This window comes from Pholcus phalangioides, unplaced genomic scaffold (genome assembly GCF_987345545.1).
Source record: "Pholcus phalangioides strain wild (caught in Gottingen) unplaced genomic scaffold, Ppha-v1.0 ptg000004l_1, whole genome shotgun sequence".
NCBI classification, from domain to species: Eukaryota; Metazoa; Arthropoda; class Arachnida; order Araneae; family Pholcidae; genus Pholcus; species Pholcus phalangioides.
This window is the reverse complement of record NW_028301597.1, coordinates 14,607,317-14,621,461: the sequence shown is the minus strand read 5'-3', so window position 1 is coordinate 14,621,461 and position 14,145 is coordinate 14,607,317. Positions and strand designations below refer to the sequence as shown.

General features: G+C 38.5%; 1 protein-coding gene across 2 annotated transcripts in view; it reads right to left on the bottom strand.

Moving 5' to 3' along the window:
• Window positions 1-3,940: 3,940 nt before the first annotated feature.
• The window catches only part of hb (zinc finger protein hunchback), a 61,317-nt gene continuing 51,112 nt past the window's right edge, over window positions 3,941-14,145 (bottom strand). Inside the window, exon 2 of one of the 2 annotated variants that reach the window (XM_089230953.1) lies at window positions 3,941-7,276. In XM_089230953.1, the coding sequence (XP_089087079.1) occupies window positions 4,162-7,161 (3,000 nt within the window). In that variant the 5' untranslated portion in view covers window positions 7,162-7,276 and the 3' untranslated portion in view covers window positions 3,941-4,161. The remainder of the gene's footprint in view (window positions 7,277-14,145) is intronic. The other variant, XM_089230954.1, reaches the window with a different exon arrangement.

Below are 14,145 nucleotides of genomic sequence, written 5' to 3'. Positions count from 1 at the left end.
CCCCGAAAATTGCTGTGATTGTTTTGGGACCAGAGGCATATTTACAGGGGAGGAGGGCTTAGGTGCTATAGCCAAGGGCGCCAAGTTCGGAGGGGCGGTAAACTCGAGGAATGAGTAGATCAAAAAGATTAATAAAATGAGAGAATGATCACAACCGGATAGTCTGGTGCTCCAGGCACTGGACTATGAAGGGCGCTGTTTTTCTCAGCTCACTGTTTTTCCCATTCAAAATTAGGGGGGATGCCGAAATGGACCCTGACCCCGTGTGACAAAGTAAATTTTTGTTTCTAGTTACGGTCCTGCACGGGAGTGACCTAGAGCGTGTGCAAGCATATGAATGACCAAAAGTGATTTGGTTTGTGATGAGTGATGAGAGTGAACAAAATGAAACTCGCAGACCACCAGGTCTATGACTAAAAGAGTGACCTGGAGCGTGTGAGCACGGGAGTGAGAAAGAAATTATCAAGAAAGTGTGTAAGCATAATGAGTGACTTAGAGACAGAGTTTGTGTTGGGGGGTTAAGTGGGCTATAACTCAGGGCGACGAATTTATGGAATGAGAAGTGAGGAAAAATTAGACTATAGACTGGGAAAAGGGGCCAAGAAATTTCTGTAACCCATAGGCGGCAAAACCATATATCCGCCTCTGTTTATGAATAGAATTCGGTTCATGTTCCTGTTAATTAAATTTCAGCGATGCGATTTCGGTGAATAAAAATGCACACAACCAAATAAAAATCAGCCAATCATTTTTTGTTCAATACCTATATTTTCTGAACTTACACGCATCCACTAAAACATAGACATAGAGCATATGATTATGGGCAAAAGAAAAAATAAAATACATATGTATAAATACGTACACTTTTTAACAGCACAATAGGAACTTAATATTTGAGCTAAGCTTGTTCTCTTCGACATTCGAGGAGACGTCAGGGAGAGGAGAATACACTGTGTTTTTATGGATATATAAGCATTGTACAACAATAATAGTAATTTCATTTATTAAACTCCCTGAGAGAAGTTCCCCTCCCTCTCCTCCCTCCTTCAAAGAGAAATGGCTCGCTATCAAAATACATATAATACAAATATATGACAAAAAAAATGAATGATTCCTCCATTTTTTTTCTCCATCTTTCTCAATCTTCGATTTATGGCAATGAAAATACTGTATATGCTAATAGATCTATAAGGGAATTTTTACTTTTTTTTTATTGAGACTAGAATAGGGTGTTTCCGAAATTTCACATTTTCCTCATTAACATTGAGAATACAAAAAAATGCATAAAGTATTTTTGAACGTATTTATGTCTGGTGAAAAAGAAATATAAATAAAACCAATATCATCCATATAAAATTTTGTGTTGTATATAGAAGATGCTTTCCTTTGGAAGGATGCGATCCTTTCCACCGTCGTCTCTTTTTTTCTTGTTTTTCTTTTGCATTCATTTTTCGATCCGAATGTCATTGCTAAATATTATAATACAGGGTACCTCCAATGAATTTGTAAATAGTTTAAAAATTCGTGAAAATTGAAGTATTTGAATGTAGTTTGCGAAAATGTTATTTTCACGAAGGGGGATTTTTGTGGTTGAGAAACAAAATTAATCCACATTTTTGTCGATAGCGAACGCTGCGAGAGCGCAAATCATACATAAGGTTACATAAGGTTACTTATATAATTAATAATTACTTAAGAATATAATTAATAATTACTTAAGAATATAATTAATAATTACTTAAGAATATAATTAATAATTACTTAAAAATATAATTAATAATTACTTAAGAATATAATTAATAATTACTTAAGAATATAATTAATAATTACTTAAGAATATAATTAATAATTACTTAAGAATATAATTAAGAATTACTTAAGAATATAATTAATAATTACTTAAGAATATAATTAAGAATTACTTATATTCTTACTTACATAAGGTTTCCATTGTGATGTCAACATCACAATGGAAACCTTATGTAAGTGCCAATAACAGGAAAATTCAGAAATGAGCTATTCATCATACACCAAGTATTTTATAGGGCTCTAATTTGCATGTTTCCAGTGATTTGCTTTCATGCCCCACCTTCTATCGACAACTTTATCTTTGAATCAGTTTTTTTGTGTCTTAAAAAATTACCTTTTGTGAGAATAACTATTTTGGCGAATCGCATTCAAATATACCTATTCCTTCAATGTTCATGAACTTTTAAATTACTTACGGTTTTTTTGGAACACTCTGTATAAAAATGAAACGCGATATACGATAAATATTTACCACCAATAAGATAGTTATAGAAATTCTCACGTCATGCAATCATTTTCTGAGAGAAGTAGAAATTTGACAAATTCGAATGAATTCATTGTGTTGTGTGAAAGTTTTATAAAATGTCACCTACTTTTAATTTGTTTTTTAATGTAGATTTCGATCAAGCTATATCTGTCGTTAAAAAATGATAAGAAATCAAGATTTGAGCTATGTGGCCTAAGATTCATATTTATTTGGCCCACTTGCACAAAAATAATACACACTTCAAATAATATATTTTCTGAAATCTGTTATTTATGATGCGCAAACAAATTGGACAAGCCTTAACTTGAAGTCACTGAATATGTAGAATGCTTTTTACTTTGTTTTTATTTTCTCAATATATGGCTTCAATTCATATCGTGAAGTGACTGGATCGTAGGCGTCGCTCTCACCAATCGAACTGCACTGGCAATGAGTAATCAATAAAATTCGAAAAGATCATGCTAATCACACCGAATTAAATTTATGAATTTCTATTTGAATCCAAATGGTAAGAAAATATAAAACGTTCGGAAAAAGAGAAGATGAAGGAATTTCCTGCTTTTCAAAATGTAAAATGTACTCTGTAATACAGTTGTTGTCTTTCTCCAATTCCTTTAAATTTCTTTCATTGAGAAAACAAAAATAGGTGCTCAACGAATTTCAAACCGAATGAAACAGCAGAAAAGGAAAAATCAAGTGTGAACATATCAAGATGATGTCGAAAATGTGGAAAAGCAATGTCGATCGTATTTAAAGTGTTTTTCGGTTTTTTTTATTATAATTAGCAATTTCTCGAGCTTTAAGGATTATAGAAATTATGATAAACACAATGCAACTTGATGAAACCCATGCCTTCGCTAACACCACTATCTACTACAAGTAAGCTCATTGACGTTGTAGGAACACATTTCAATATATATATAGAACATAAAATATTTTATACTGGCAAACATAATCATTATAGACGTCTCAATTTTGAATCATCGATTTCCTACATCTTTTTTTTTTAATTCAAAAGTAAGAAAAATAACATTAACAAGTTCTATTAAATTCAGAAACTCTTCTTTTTTCCACACATTCGGGTCACTCATTATAATATTACGTAACTTTTATAAACTTTTGTTTTGATTTTTGTCATTAGACATAGGTAAAAACTCGTTTCCATCATCGCCATTATAAAGCATACATAGCGAGTGCTTGCATATATTCATATGCGCACCGCAAAACACATTTTTAGAGAATATGACTAGCTTTTATATGTAGTAACTCTAATTTTTGATTCATTCCAAGACATCTTTTCACAAACGATTTTGGGTCGATTTATATAAATATAAACTTTTTTTCAGGAAATTAAAAACACGATATGGGAAAAAAAACTTCCACGTTATCTTTGGATTTGAAGAAAAACCAAATTGAGTGTCATTCATCGAATAAAAAAAATAAAATCTACGTAAAACTGAAGAAATTCATTCTTTTCGGTGAAATGTCCACAAATGAACACAAATACAGCCAAACAAAAAAATTCCTCTAAGTACATACTATATTTTTAGTACATAATCACAGTTTCATTTTCTAAAAATAATCGAGCTTCTTTTTTTTTCCAAGTTTCATTCAACTTTTTTCCTTTCTTTTTTTTTTTTTTTTGGCAAACGTTCAATTATCACAACATCGATATGACACATAATGTAAAATAATACTAAAAAAGGAACATTTAGCAGATAATATGCTGCACCTCATTGAACATATATAGGAACTAGTATAACAGGTTAAAAAAAAAGATGAAATATACGGGATTTTGGAACAATTGATAATTATAAAAAAGGAACTTTATTTTCGGAACTATGGTTGATCGTCGATTGATCGGTTCACTTATGAGCGGTTCGGGCAATGTGCAAGAAAAACTCCACTTTGTCTTTGCTTTCGTGTCCGCACATATTGCAAGTGAACGGGTCTGCGTACCCGTGATAGCCCATATGCATGGTATACATGACACAATCCCTGAAAGCCATGTCGCAGTACATGCACGTATAAGCATCCTTCCACTTCGAATCTGTAGATTCGTTCGAGTCTGTCATATCGTCTCCGTCGATCGGACGAGATTCGTGCCGCACTTCTTGAGGAGCCGTTACTTTGGACGACGACGCAACATTCTTCTCTACAGCGTTCTCCTGAGTCTTGTCAGATGGCAGAATTCGCCTGGACGAAATTATTGGATCTGTCGATCTGGATGACGGATTCGCGTTTGTACGATTTGCTTCGTCAACTGGTGTGCTGGTAAGTAGAAGTATATTATCTTGGTGGAAAGGTCTAGTCTGTAAATTTTCGTCTCTTTCGATTTGCACATTGTCTGAGGAACTTTGGAGAGATGGTTTCTCTAGGAACTTGGAGGAATCTGGCTGCTGAAAGCGGTCGCTGCAAGACCTCGATTGGTAATACTGGGATTCTTGCGGCGATGCCATGTGACGTTCGTGAGCAAGGATGGCAGAGGGAGCGTCGGCTTGTTGATGTTGCTGTTCGCGGTTTTCGTTACTATTACTACCCGTAAGAGGTGAATTTCGATCATCGAGCTGCAGGTATCTATCAATCTTGAATGCTTTCCCTTTTCTTCGGCTTCTTCCCTGAGTGGGGCAAAAATTATTCGACGAAGTGCCATTCACTTGAGGCGAATCTGATTCGAAACCAGACGCGTTATTCGTGGTGTTCTCGACAGAACTGTTAGACAACTCTTCGTGATCCGTTACAGACTCTGGAGAGAGACTACTCGTGCCTTTGGTACTACTCAGATCTAAAGGAACTGTTTCGGGTGGTACATGGGATGTTTCGGTCTCTTCCATTACAGGGTTTATCGGTCGTATATTATGGCGTTCGGTCGTAGTTTCCACAATATCGGATGAAACATGGGATGGAGGTGAATCACCACGAGACACGATAACGCTCCTGCTCGCACCGACATCGTGTAAGTCTTGGATTTTTCTCTCGATCGGTGATGACCTTGGCATTGAAAGGATGTCCAAATTACTTTGTGTAACGACAGTCGGGCTCACGCATTCATACGGCCGTGTCTCTGAACTCGTGTTTTCTTCCGAGTCCTCGATTTTTATACACACTCTATCTTCCAAATGATAAGTTTGCTCTGCGTCCATGGTCTGTTTGGCACTTTTATCTTTGCTTTCAACCATCCCGGCGTTGTCATCTCTAAGATGTCCGTTTTCTTTGGGTTGCGCATCGTCTTGTGTAGAGTTATTAGCATTTCCTTGCTGATCCTGTATTTGAAGCATGGCGTCTGAATTTATACCGTACAGCTTTATGAGATCTTGGTTTTCTTTCGCAGCGTGGAGGATCATGTGCTTGTGGAAGTTGTCTTGGTGATCAGTAGTGAATTCGCAAAGAAGACATTTTAAACGAGAGTTGTTCCCTTTCATTCTATAATGAGGGCCGTTCGTAGAATGCATCGATTCCCCATTCGTCTGAGGTCTGATAAAGATGCTGCCATGGTACCCATTAAAAATCTGAGGTGGATACATCATTGGAAGGTTTGATGACATCATCGGTGACAGAGCAGAGTAATTCATCGACGATTGAGCGGAAACCAAAGCGTTCGAGCTCATGAAGCTCTCTCTGTCCTCCATGAATTTCCTCTTTTTCGGTCGAGGTCCTCTCCTGGAGCCGTAGACGTCGATTACTGGATAAGGATTGGGTGTCCCGTCCATGTTCAAAACAGACGCCGGTTTATGCTCGTATTTCCTCAGGTGAAGTTTCAAGCTATGGCAGTACTTCGTCGCGTACGAGCAATTAGCGCATCGGTACTGGTATATGTTAGAGTGAGACTTCATATGGCTATTGAGCATGGATTTATTGACGCAGCTATAGTTGCATTTTCCGCATTTGAACGGCTTCGAACCGAAATGATTTCGAAGGTGGTATTCCAAGTGATGTTTATATTCAGTCACGAAGGGACAGCGTGGGCAAGTGAGAAGCTTTTCGGCTTTTATGTGCACCTTGTTGTGTTCCCAAAAGTCATTCTTCCTGTAAGCGACAAACCCGCACTGTTTGCAACGGTATGTTCTCGACTTCGGATTGTTGCCAGAGGAGGTGACGCTATCGTCCATGGACAATTCCCCACCACTTCCGTCGTTCCTGGGTATGCGTGTGCCCGCCCAACTCTCTGGCGGCGTCTCGGAATGGAAATCTTTCACGTGCCTCTTCAACCTGCCCTCTGTACGACTCGTATAATCGCAGAAAGGACACTTGTGATCGAAATGGGAATTCATGTGACTATTGAAATACGCTTTGGATCCACTGCTGTAATCACAGAGATGGCATTTGAATATTTCTATGCAATTGTCGGTCACGTTTAGCGCATCGTCCGGTTGTCTCTGAGCCATTTCGTTCATGGGATACGGCAATAAGTCCAGTTTTTTACCAAGCATGCCATTTTTTTCCAGGGCACATTGAAGTTGCGCGAGAGGACTCGACAACTCGTCCTGATCGCCACCGTAACCACTGATATCGTTCGGAATCGAACCACTATCATCAGAAGACGGATACCCTAAACTGACGTCCCTCACGGCGAAGTTGTGGTGGTTCATCCCATTGCCTGAGGTTGCCACCGAATCCATTGGCAGAGCGGGAGAAGACGCCAAAGACGTCCCACGTGAGGAGCAGGGAGAATGATGAATGTCCGACGATCTTTCCAACTGCTCGAGAGATTTCTGTTCGCCAATCATTCCTTGCATCTGGTGAGGATGAAGTCGCTGCGGTATCTTCGACAAGACGTCACCCTGCGATCCAATATCCATTTCTGCCTTGTACTCGAACGTCATCGATGAATGGAATTCGGTCATGAATGTAGCCGTCGAGGTCATGATCTAATCAATATGCAAACTGGTGTTATCAAGCTTTTCCCACAACTGAGTAAAAAGACGGAGTTTCAGGATTGAGATTCACCTCATGCTGTCCACGATTTTCTGCCACATCGACCTGAGAAGAGAGGGAAAACAAGGACATTTTAAATTACAGTACTATATGTCCACATTCACCAAATGTATGTACTTTTAATTATCAAACTTCGTTTGTTTTTTCTCTTTCAGACATGCATCTTATTTGTGTTTCATTACACCGTTTTTATTTTTGAATTCCAGATTTTATGATGTAAGGTTCGTTTTCAAAAATTTAGAAATACATTTGGTCCAGTGGTGTGTGTTCCAATATATATATATATATATAGTGTGGGCATATATCCAAAAGTGTTCCAATATATATATATATATATGCCAACTCTCACACATACACGATAGGTACACTAGTTTGTGGCCCCGAAAGAAGTTATCATATCGCTCATCTGGCCGAAGACTGAATTACATACACGGGGGTACATGTGCCCAGGTTACAAATTTTAGGGGAGGGGGAGAGAAAAGAATGTGAAAGAATCATATTCATCCCCCCTCCTTTGCCGACAAAAAAAAAAACAGTGCAGATTACGGCCCCATGCAAGCTCATAAGAACGGGATATACAGTAGGCTACAGTATATAAAACCATTCCGACAGGCTATGCCGCTATTCCAATTCAAATCGGAAACAAAGCCTAGCGCCAAATCAGCACAAGCAAAATATCCATGTTTCCACCACTGAATTTGATTTATTTGACGAAACCGATCAGATTAAATTATGTTTCTATACGTAGCATTTTAAATGAAGTGATCATATTTAAAAATATTTGAATCAATATTTTGATCGAATTTTTCTTCAACGGGAAAATACGCGTCATAAAACGCATGGGGAAATTCAACGAAAACTGCTGATAATTTCAGTTTCTGGGTTCGATAGGAGTTTTAGAAGACAAGACCTAACTTTATTGTCTCCACTGTGAGTAGCAGTTTTCGTATTCGAAGAGCATACCCTTCCCCCGCTCTTAGGTATGTATTTCCAGACAAATAGTATGAAGATCTAAAGTGGTTTCGAAATCAGTGACTAATCTAAAACTTGCAGAAAGATCAAAATCCAACTTACAGGATTTGTGACAAGTTTGTTGAGTATATTAAATTGTTTCAAGCGGGCGGCCTTAATTACCTGATCTATTCCTGTATTTGCTTACAACTATCGAATAGATGCGTGAGAAAAATGAATAAAAAATATATTTTTATAGAATACTTTTTTAAAGTCACCAATAATATCGTCCGTTAGCATTCAAAAATATTAGCATACCGTAAATTGGGGTGATTTGGTGATTGCGGAGGGGACTTGAGTACATGCTCTTAGGTGACGCCATAGCCACTGTAAGGGAAATAGAGTTGCTTGCTTTTTTAAGTCTTGTCGACAGAGAATCAGTTTTTTAAATACTGGTTTTTTTCATTCATGAAATGTTTGTTATTTACGGGGTGACTTGAGGACAATATGTTATATTCGTTAGGGGTCATTCAAGTATTACGTCAGCATCGATGGGGGGGGGGTTCCGATTTGCTGACTTATGATGACGTGGGGGGGGGGTTGGATGATGCTTATGTCATCAACCACCCTTTATAAAAATATGAAATATTCTTAATGGCATACTGAACTGTTGTTTGCGGGCACCTGAACTAACAATCTCCCTATGTGGCTCCTCATAGAGATACTAAGTGGCTCCTCATAGGGAGCCACTTTAGTGATCTCTAAATGTTTCGTGGATCTTTCAAGTGATCTAGAAATGTGTTTGGGACGCTTAAGAACTCTCGAGCTGTGCCACAATTATGTTGTAACCTGGGAATGTGCCGGGGTAACTTGAGTGATGTAGAGCCGCACTGGGGGGTCGCTTAGGTGCTCTAAAACTGTGCCAACTGTCACTCAAGGGATTTCTAAACGTGCCACAGATCACTTAAGTGTTCTGGAACTGTGTCGCAGGTCACTTAAGTGATCTGTGAGTGTGCCACGGGCCTACTTGAGAAATCTGAAAATGTGCCACAGACCGCCTAAATTCTCTGGAAGTGTGCGACGGGTCACCTAAGCGATCTGTAAATGTGCCACCACTTAGTTCATTTTTACAAAATTAGGTTTGAGGGTACAGGCCATATTAGATAACCCCCCGTGCCACATTTGGTCCACGGGCCAAGGATTTATCATTATATGGCTTATAGGGTGGGTCACAATAAAATTCTTCAAAATAAATTTTGAGTTCTTAGCCTTGGAATAGCATTGCAATGAATAGAAATCGATTATAATAACATATAAAGGTATTTTCTTTCGAAATTTTGATATTTTTTAAAAATATTTTTTGCATTTAAAAAAATATTTTTTGATCGTTTCGGGAGGGGGCAGGAGCTCCCTATGTCCCCTACCCGCATAGAGTCTCTGATACCACCAATATGTGATAGAGGGGAGGGGGGGTGAGCAGAGGTGACGAAATTTTGCTGACAAGGGGGGGGGGTCAAAAATGGCTGGAAAATTGTTGACGTAATACTTGAAAAGCCCCTTACAGGCACACACAGTTATACAATGCCAAGGACATAAAAGAAAATGTTAGGCTCCAGGCCTTATATAGAAACTACACAGAAAACCCAATTAACTTTTTAATTAATTTAAAAGATTAGCACCACGTTTTAAGATTAAAACCAAAAGAGGCATTTTCAACAAGGCATTTTACATTGTAGACATGAAAAGAATAATTCCCTACATTTATATTTGTAAAAAAAACAAAAATTATATCTATTTATAATTTTTTTCGTTTGTCCCTATTATTTTTAGTTGGGTGAGATGGTGGAAACATACGCTAATAAGCGAAATAGAAAAAGAGCAGTCACCCCTTCGGGTGGGGTGACTTGGGTACGACTTTGTATTCATTTTTCGCCATTATAATACGATATAAAAGAATTACCCTTGCATAAAAAAAAACTTCTGTCTTGTGGTTAAACTTTAGTAAAAAAATGTTGATTCATAAGGAAGATAATACAAAAAATACCCAAAATTTGTACCCAAGTCACCCCAGTTTACAGTGTACAAAAATTATAATGGATATTGCTTGAATATACGTCCTGTTTTTCCCTCCTTATACCGAAACAGAACGTTTTTAATTATATGGACCTTATGACAGCCTTGTTAAGCGGGATCTATTGTGTATTTCAGTTATATTTTCGTAAAAATTCGTTGTAGTTGAATTAGCCCCATTCTGTCAGATATTGGTGTCCATTAGAAATTAGAAGAGATTTTAAAATAATCTCCGTGTAATCCAATGTCAGTTTGTTTTCATAACATCGTGATTTGTAGGTGTTGGAGGAGGGGGGAACGAGTATTAGAAAGTGATTGTGCAGGGCTCTCTTAAGTATCGAGTATCGTGAATCATCAGCCGAAAAGCCGTCGCAAATCTTGTTTACTCGCAATCGAAGAGGAAGAACGAACGAATGAAAAATAGCTCGTATAAAAGAAAGATGCAATAAATAATAACCGTTTCGTGCCCGTCAACATGTTTCATTATGTGCGCACACCAGTAAACAGACCTCTTTGGTTACGAGTGCACTCCTCTCCAAAAGGATGGAAATCGTAGGTGGATGTGAATTCCGCCCTCGATTCTACGGATGACTTTGACAATAGAACTTTCTTTTTTTTGTTTGTCCAGTAGATTAGAGCTAAAAGTTGGCTTTGTTCGTCGTGTTTGTGGTGAAAGTGAAGAGGTTCGGTCACGGACCGTTAGGTCGTTAAATACGCGGTTGTGCAAAAATATCAGCAAGCCCATTAAGAATATTTTAGATTTTTCTCCGCATTGGGGGAAAAACAGCTCACTCTTCTCTTTTCCTCTAGTATCTCTATATATTGATGTTTAACATTACGTTGACCATCCTATGATGAATATCAACAGTCACGAGTGATGCATGTTTTTATTCAAGAATTTATGAGATTGGTGAGCCAACTGCTCTTTCCGGGGACTTCGTGTGGGAGGCTGTTCGGTCGTCTTGTACGTGTGTCGAAGAAGATTCCGACAATGACCGAGCTAGTCACAATTTTGAACGTTCTTTATAAAATCGACAAATGTCTGACTAACCCATGAACCACTAGAACACTTCGTAATACTTCCCATGTGTTTGCACAACTCGGGAAATTTTTTTGTAATGCTTCAGATGCTGACAACCCGAGCAAGAGAATCGTTCGTCCAGAGGCGTGCGCAGAACCGACCTACAAAGGAGGGAGGGAGGGAAATTTTGAACTGCATACTAACCTTCAGAACAAAAAACATTTTGAATTAACAAAAATTGAAAAAAAAAGCAATAAAAATATTTTCTTTCAATATTTTAATTTCTTTACTAAAATATTTTTAATGTTTGATCGTCTTGGGGAGGAAGACGTAGGTCTTTTTGAGCCCTCCTATGTAGGCTCCTGCGTGCGTCACCCGAACATTCAATATAAGAGTTGCGCGATTACGAGTATACAGTAAGAAGGGTGGGTCGAAAAATATGTTTTTATTTTCGAATCACTATAGTGTGGAAAAGTTACCTCCTTTAATAATAAGAAAAACGACGTAAAGAATTTTAAAATCAATTGATATCTTCCGGTCGCGCATCGTACTTGAAGTTTGTGGAAATTTACGAAATTGAACATTTTTCTTGAATTTTTCAATATTACTTAAAATTCTACGATCGACGGTTGAATAAAATAAAATAAATTAAAACATCGTGCATATTTCAATGTTTATTGGTCGCGCAACGTTTTCGAAAAACAGGAAATAACCAAATTTTCGCAAGTTTCATTGTGCAGCTCTTCGTCCGTTTCGTCAGAACAAAACGACCCAGAATTCGTCACATGAGGAAGCTGCGCGTCGAGTTCCACCCACACCCTACCCAATCAAGTACCCAAAGTAGGCGCGTATATACAATTTCAAAACTAGTCATCAAAATTGATTAATATTCGATCATTTCCAGTTTCTTTTCCAAGTCTACTAGTTTGAGGTCTATCTTTTGGGAGAAATCAGGTATGACTGATTTTGATAACAGCGTGGATATGATGTAGCTATCTCTAGCTTCATGTCCACATACATTAGTTGAGGCCTCGGTAACAAGTTAGGCAAATCTCACGACTGCCTGAGTGGTGTTCTCACATGCATGTGAGAGGACACTACAGTGGATCGTGTGCCACCGCACTTACCCCGCTGCCGAGATCTCTTCCAGCACAGCCTCGTTAAAGAGTCTGGAACAAACTGTGTGTACCTAATAGTCTGAGTGCATATTTAGTGTTGTGAAGTTATTTTTAGTGCTGCCATCTATATTTGAAATTGTAAGTGAAGTGAAATGATTAAATATTTGTACCGTTGTAGGCCTGTTGCTCTTTGAAGCAAGACATTGTAAAACGGGGGCCGAATCACGTCGCACCTCGAAGTTGGGAACCACAGATATAGATGGTGCAACCATAGGGCCAAAATCTTTTTCTGGGCCCATTGGATAATAGCTCATTGGGTGTAAAAGCTCCCCGTGGTGGAGTGTGAATCTGTAGATTGTTCAACTCTACAAGTAGACAGAAAGATGTTTAGCAAAGACCAGCAGTACCGTATTTATAAGGCATATCCAAAATAATAAAGTCGGGGCATTGTCCAGAGCCGTATTTATTTGACAACAACTGAGTTGTTAATCCAGTAATTGAACACAATCCGTATAACTCAAAAAAATTTTAAACATAATCCTAATTATACTTCTAAGTATACTATACAAGTAGAAAGCTGCCACAACATCGTTATGAAAATTTCCCGGATCTGGCTTTGTCACACGAATGCTTAACAAACTTCTGTTACGTAACGACTGTAGTGCAAAAAAAAAGAAAGAAAAAAAGTGCCATCGAAATTCGCTTTTCTGCATCTGACAATCGGAATCGATGAATTATTTGGTCGGTCTTGTCATCGCTTATCGAATCAGGAGTGGCACAAAGGCAAGGTTCACAATGGAACTCGTCTCTTCATTAGCCACAAATATCGTACATTTCGTATTAAGACCTCAAAAGCGGTGGTGACGCCACACGCAGCTGTTCCGACACCCACAAGAAACTCTGGGGGAAGGATTGTTCTTTCATAACGCTAGAAACGTGGGTGAAAGGGTTTTGGCGAAAGCAAATCACAGAGTAAAGGTAAGGGATGTCGGATGGGGGTTGTTCGAAAGCAAAACCCAATCAAGAGTTTCGGGGCTCAAGCCACTGACTAAACCTTGGTTGGTGAAAAAGCACATAAATTCTCTCGGCACGTCAGTTTGGGTTTTCCATCTACCCTTTCCGCTGTCCTTGCTTCTAGAAAAACTCACCGAACTGCAGAAAGCGACTAATTTGTCTAACCTCCCCCATCTGTCTCAGGTTGGTTGGTGGCCATCGTTGGCCAGCTGGCACGCGACCCCACATAACGGGTATGTATCCCACCGCCTATATACCCTTTTTCTAGGAAAAGAACGCCCCTGGCAGAAACCCTTTCTCTTTTTTTCGTCAAAATACCCTTCGTACCCTTTGGAGGTTCAGGGGTCAATTCATTTTTATTTCTTTAGCGAAAATTCAAAGCAGATTCCCCTTCCGCTCTCTCCACACGACCTTTTCAGAATTCTGAAGAGCTCTTTCTTGTGTGCGGTTTTGGTTTTCAGCTGCACAATGTACATTTTTGACAACGATATCATTAGTTACAGCAATTGCACAATTTATTTGCAGGTATATTTGCCCCCCCCCCCTTTTTAGATCGGTGGATGACTTCGACGATGGGAAGGTTGTTCACCTTTTTAGAGCAAGAGCTGAATGAACTTATCATCTGCAAAATCTTCGACAAATGAACTGTTTTTGTCGAGCACTGTGCTCGGAAATTGCAAGTTCCGACGCAGCCGTCTATAATACAAAAGTCTATAATTTCAGATTCATTCGTGGTCAGA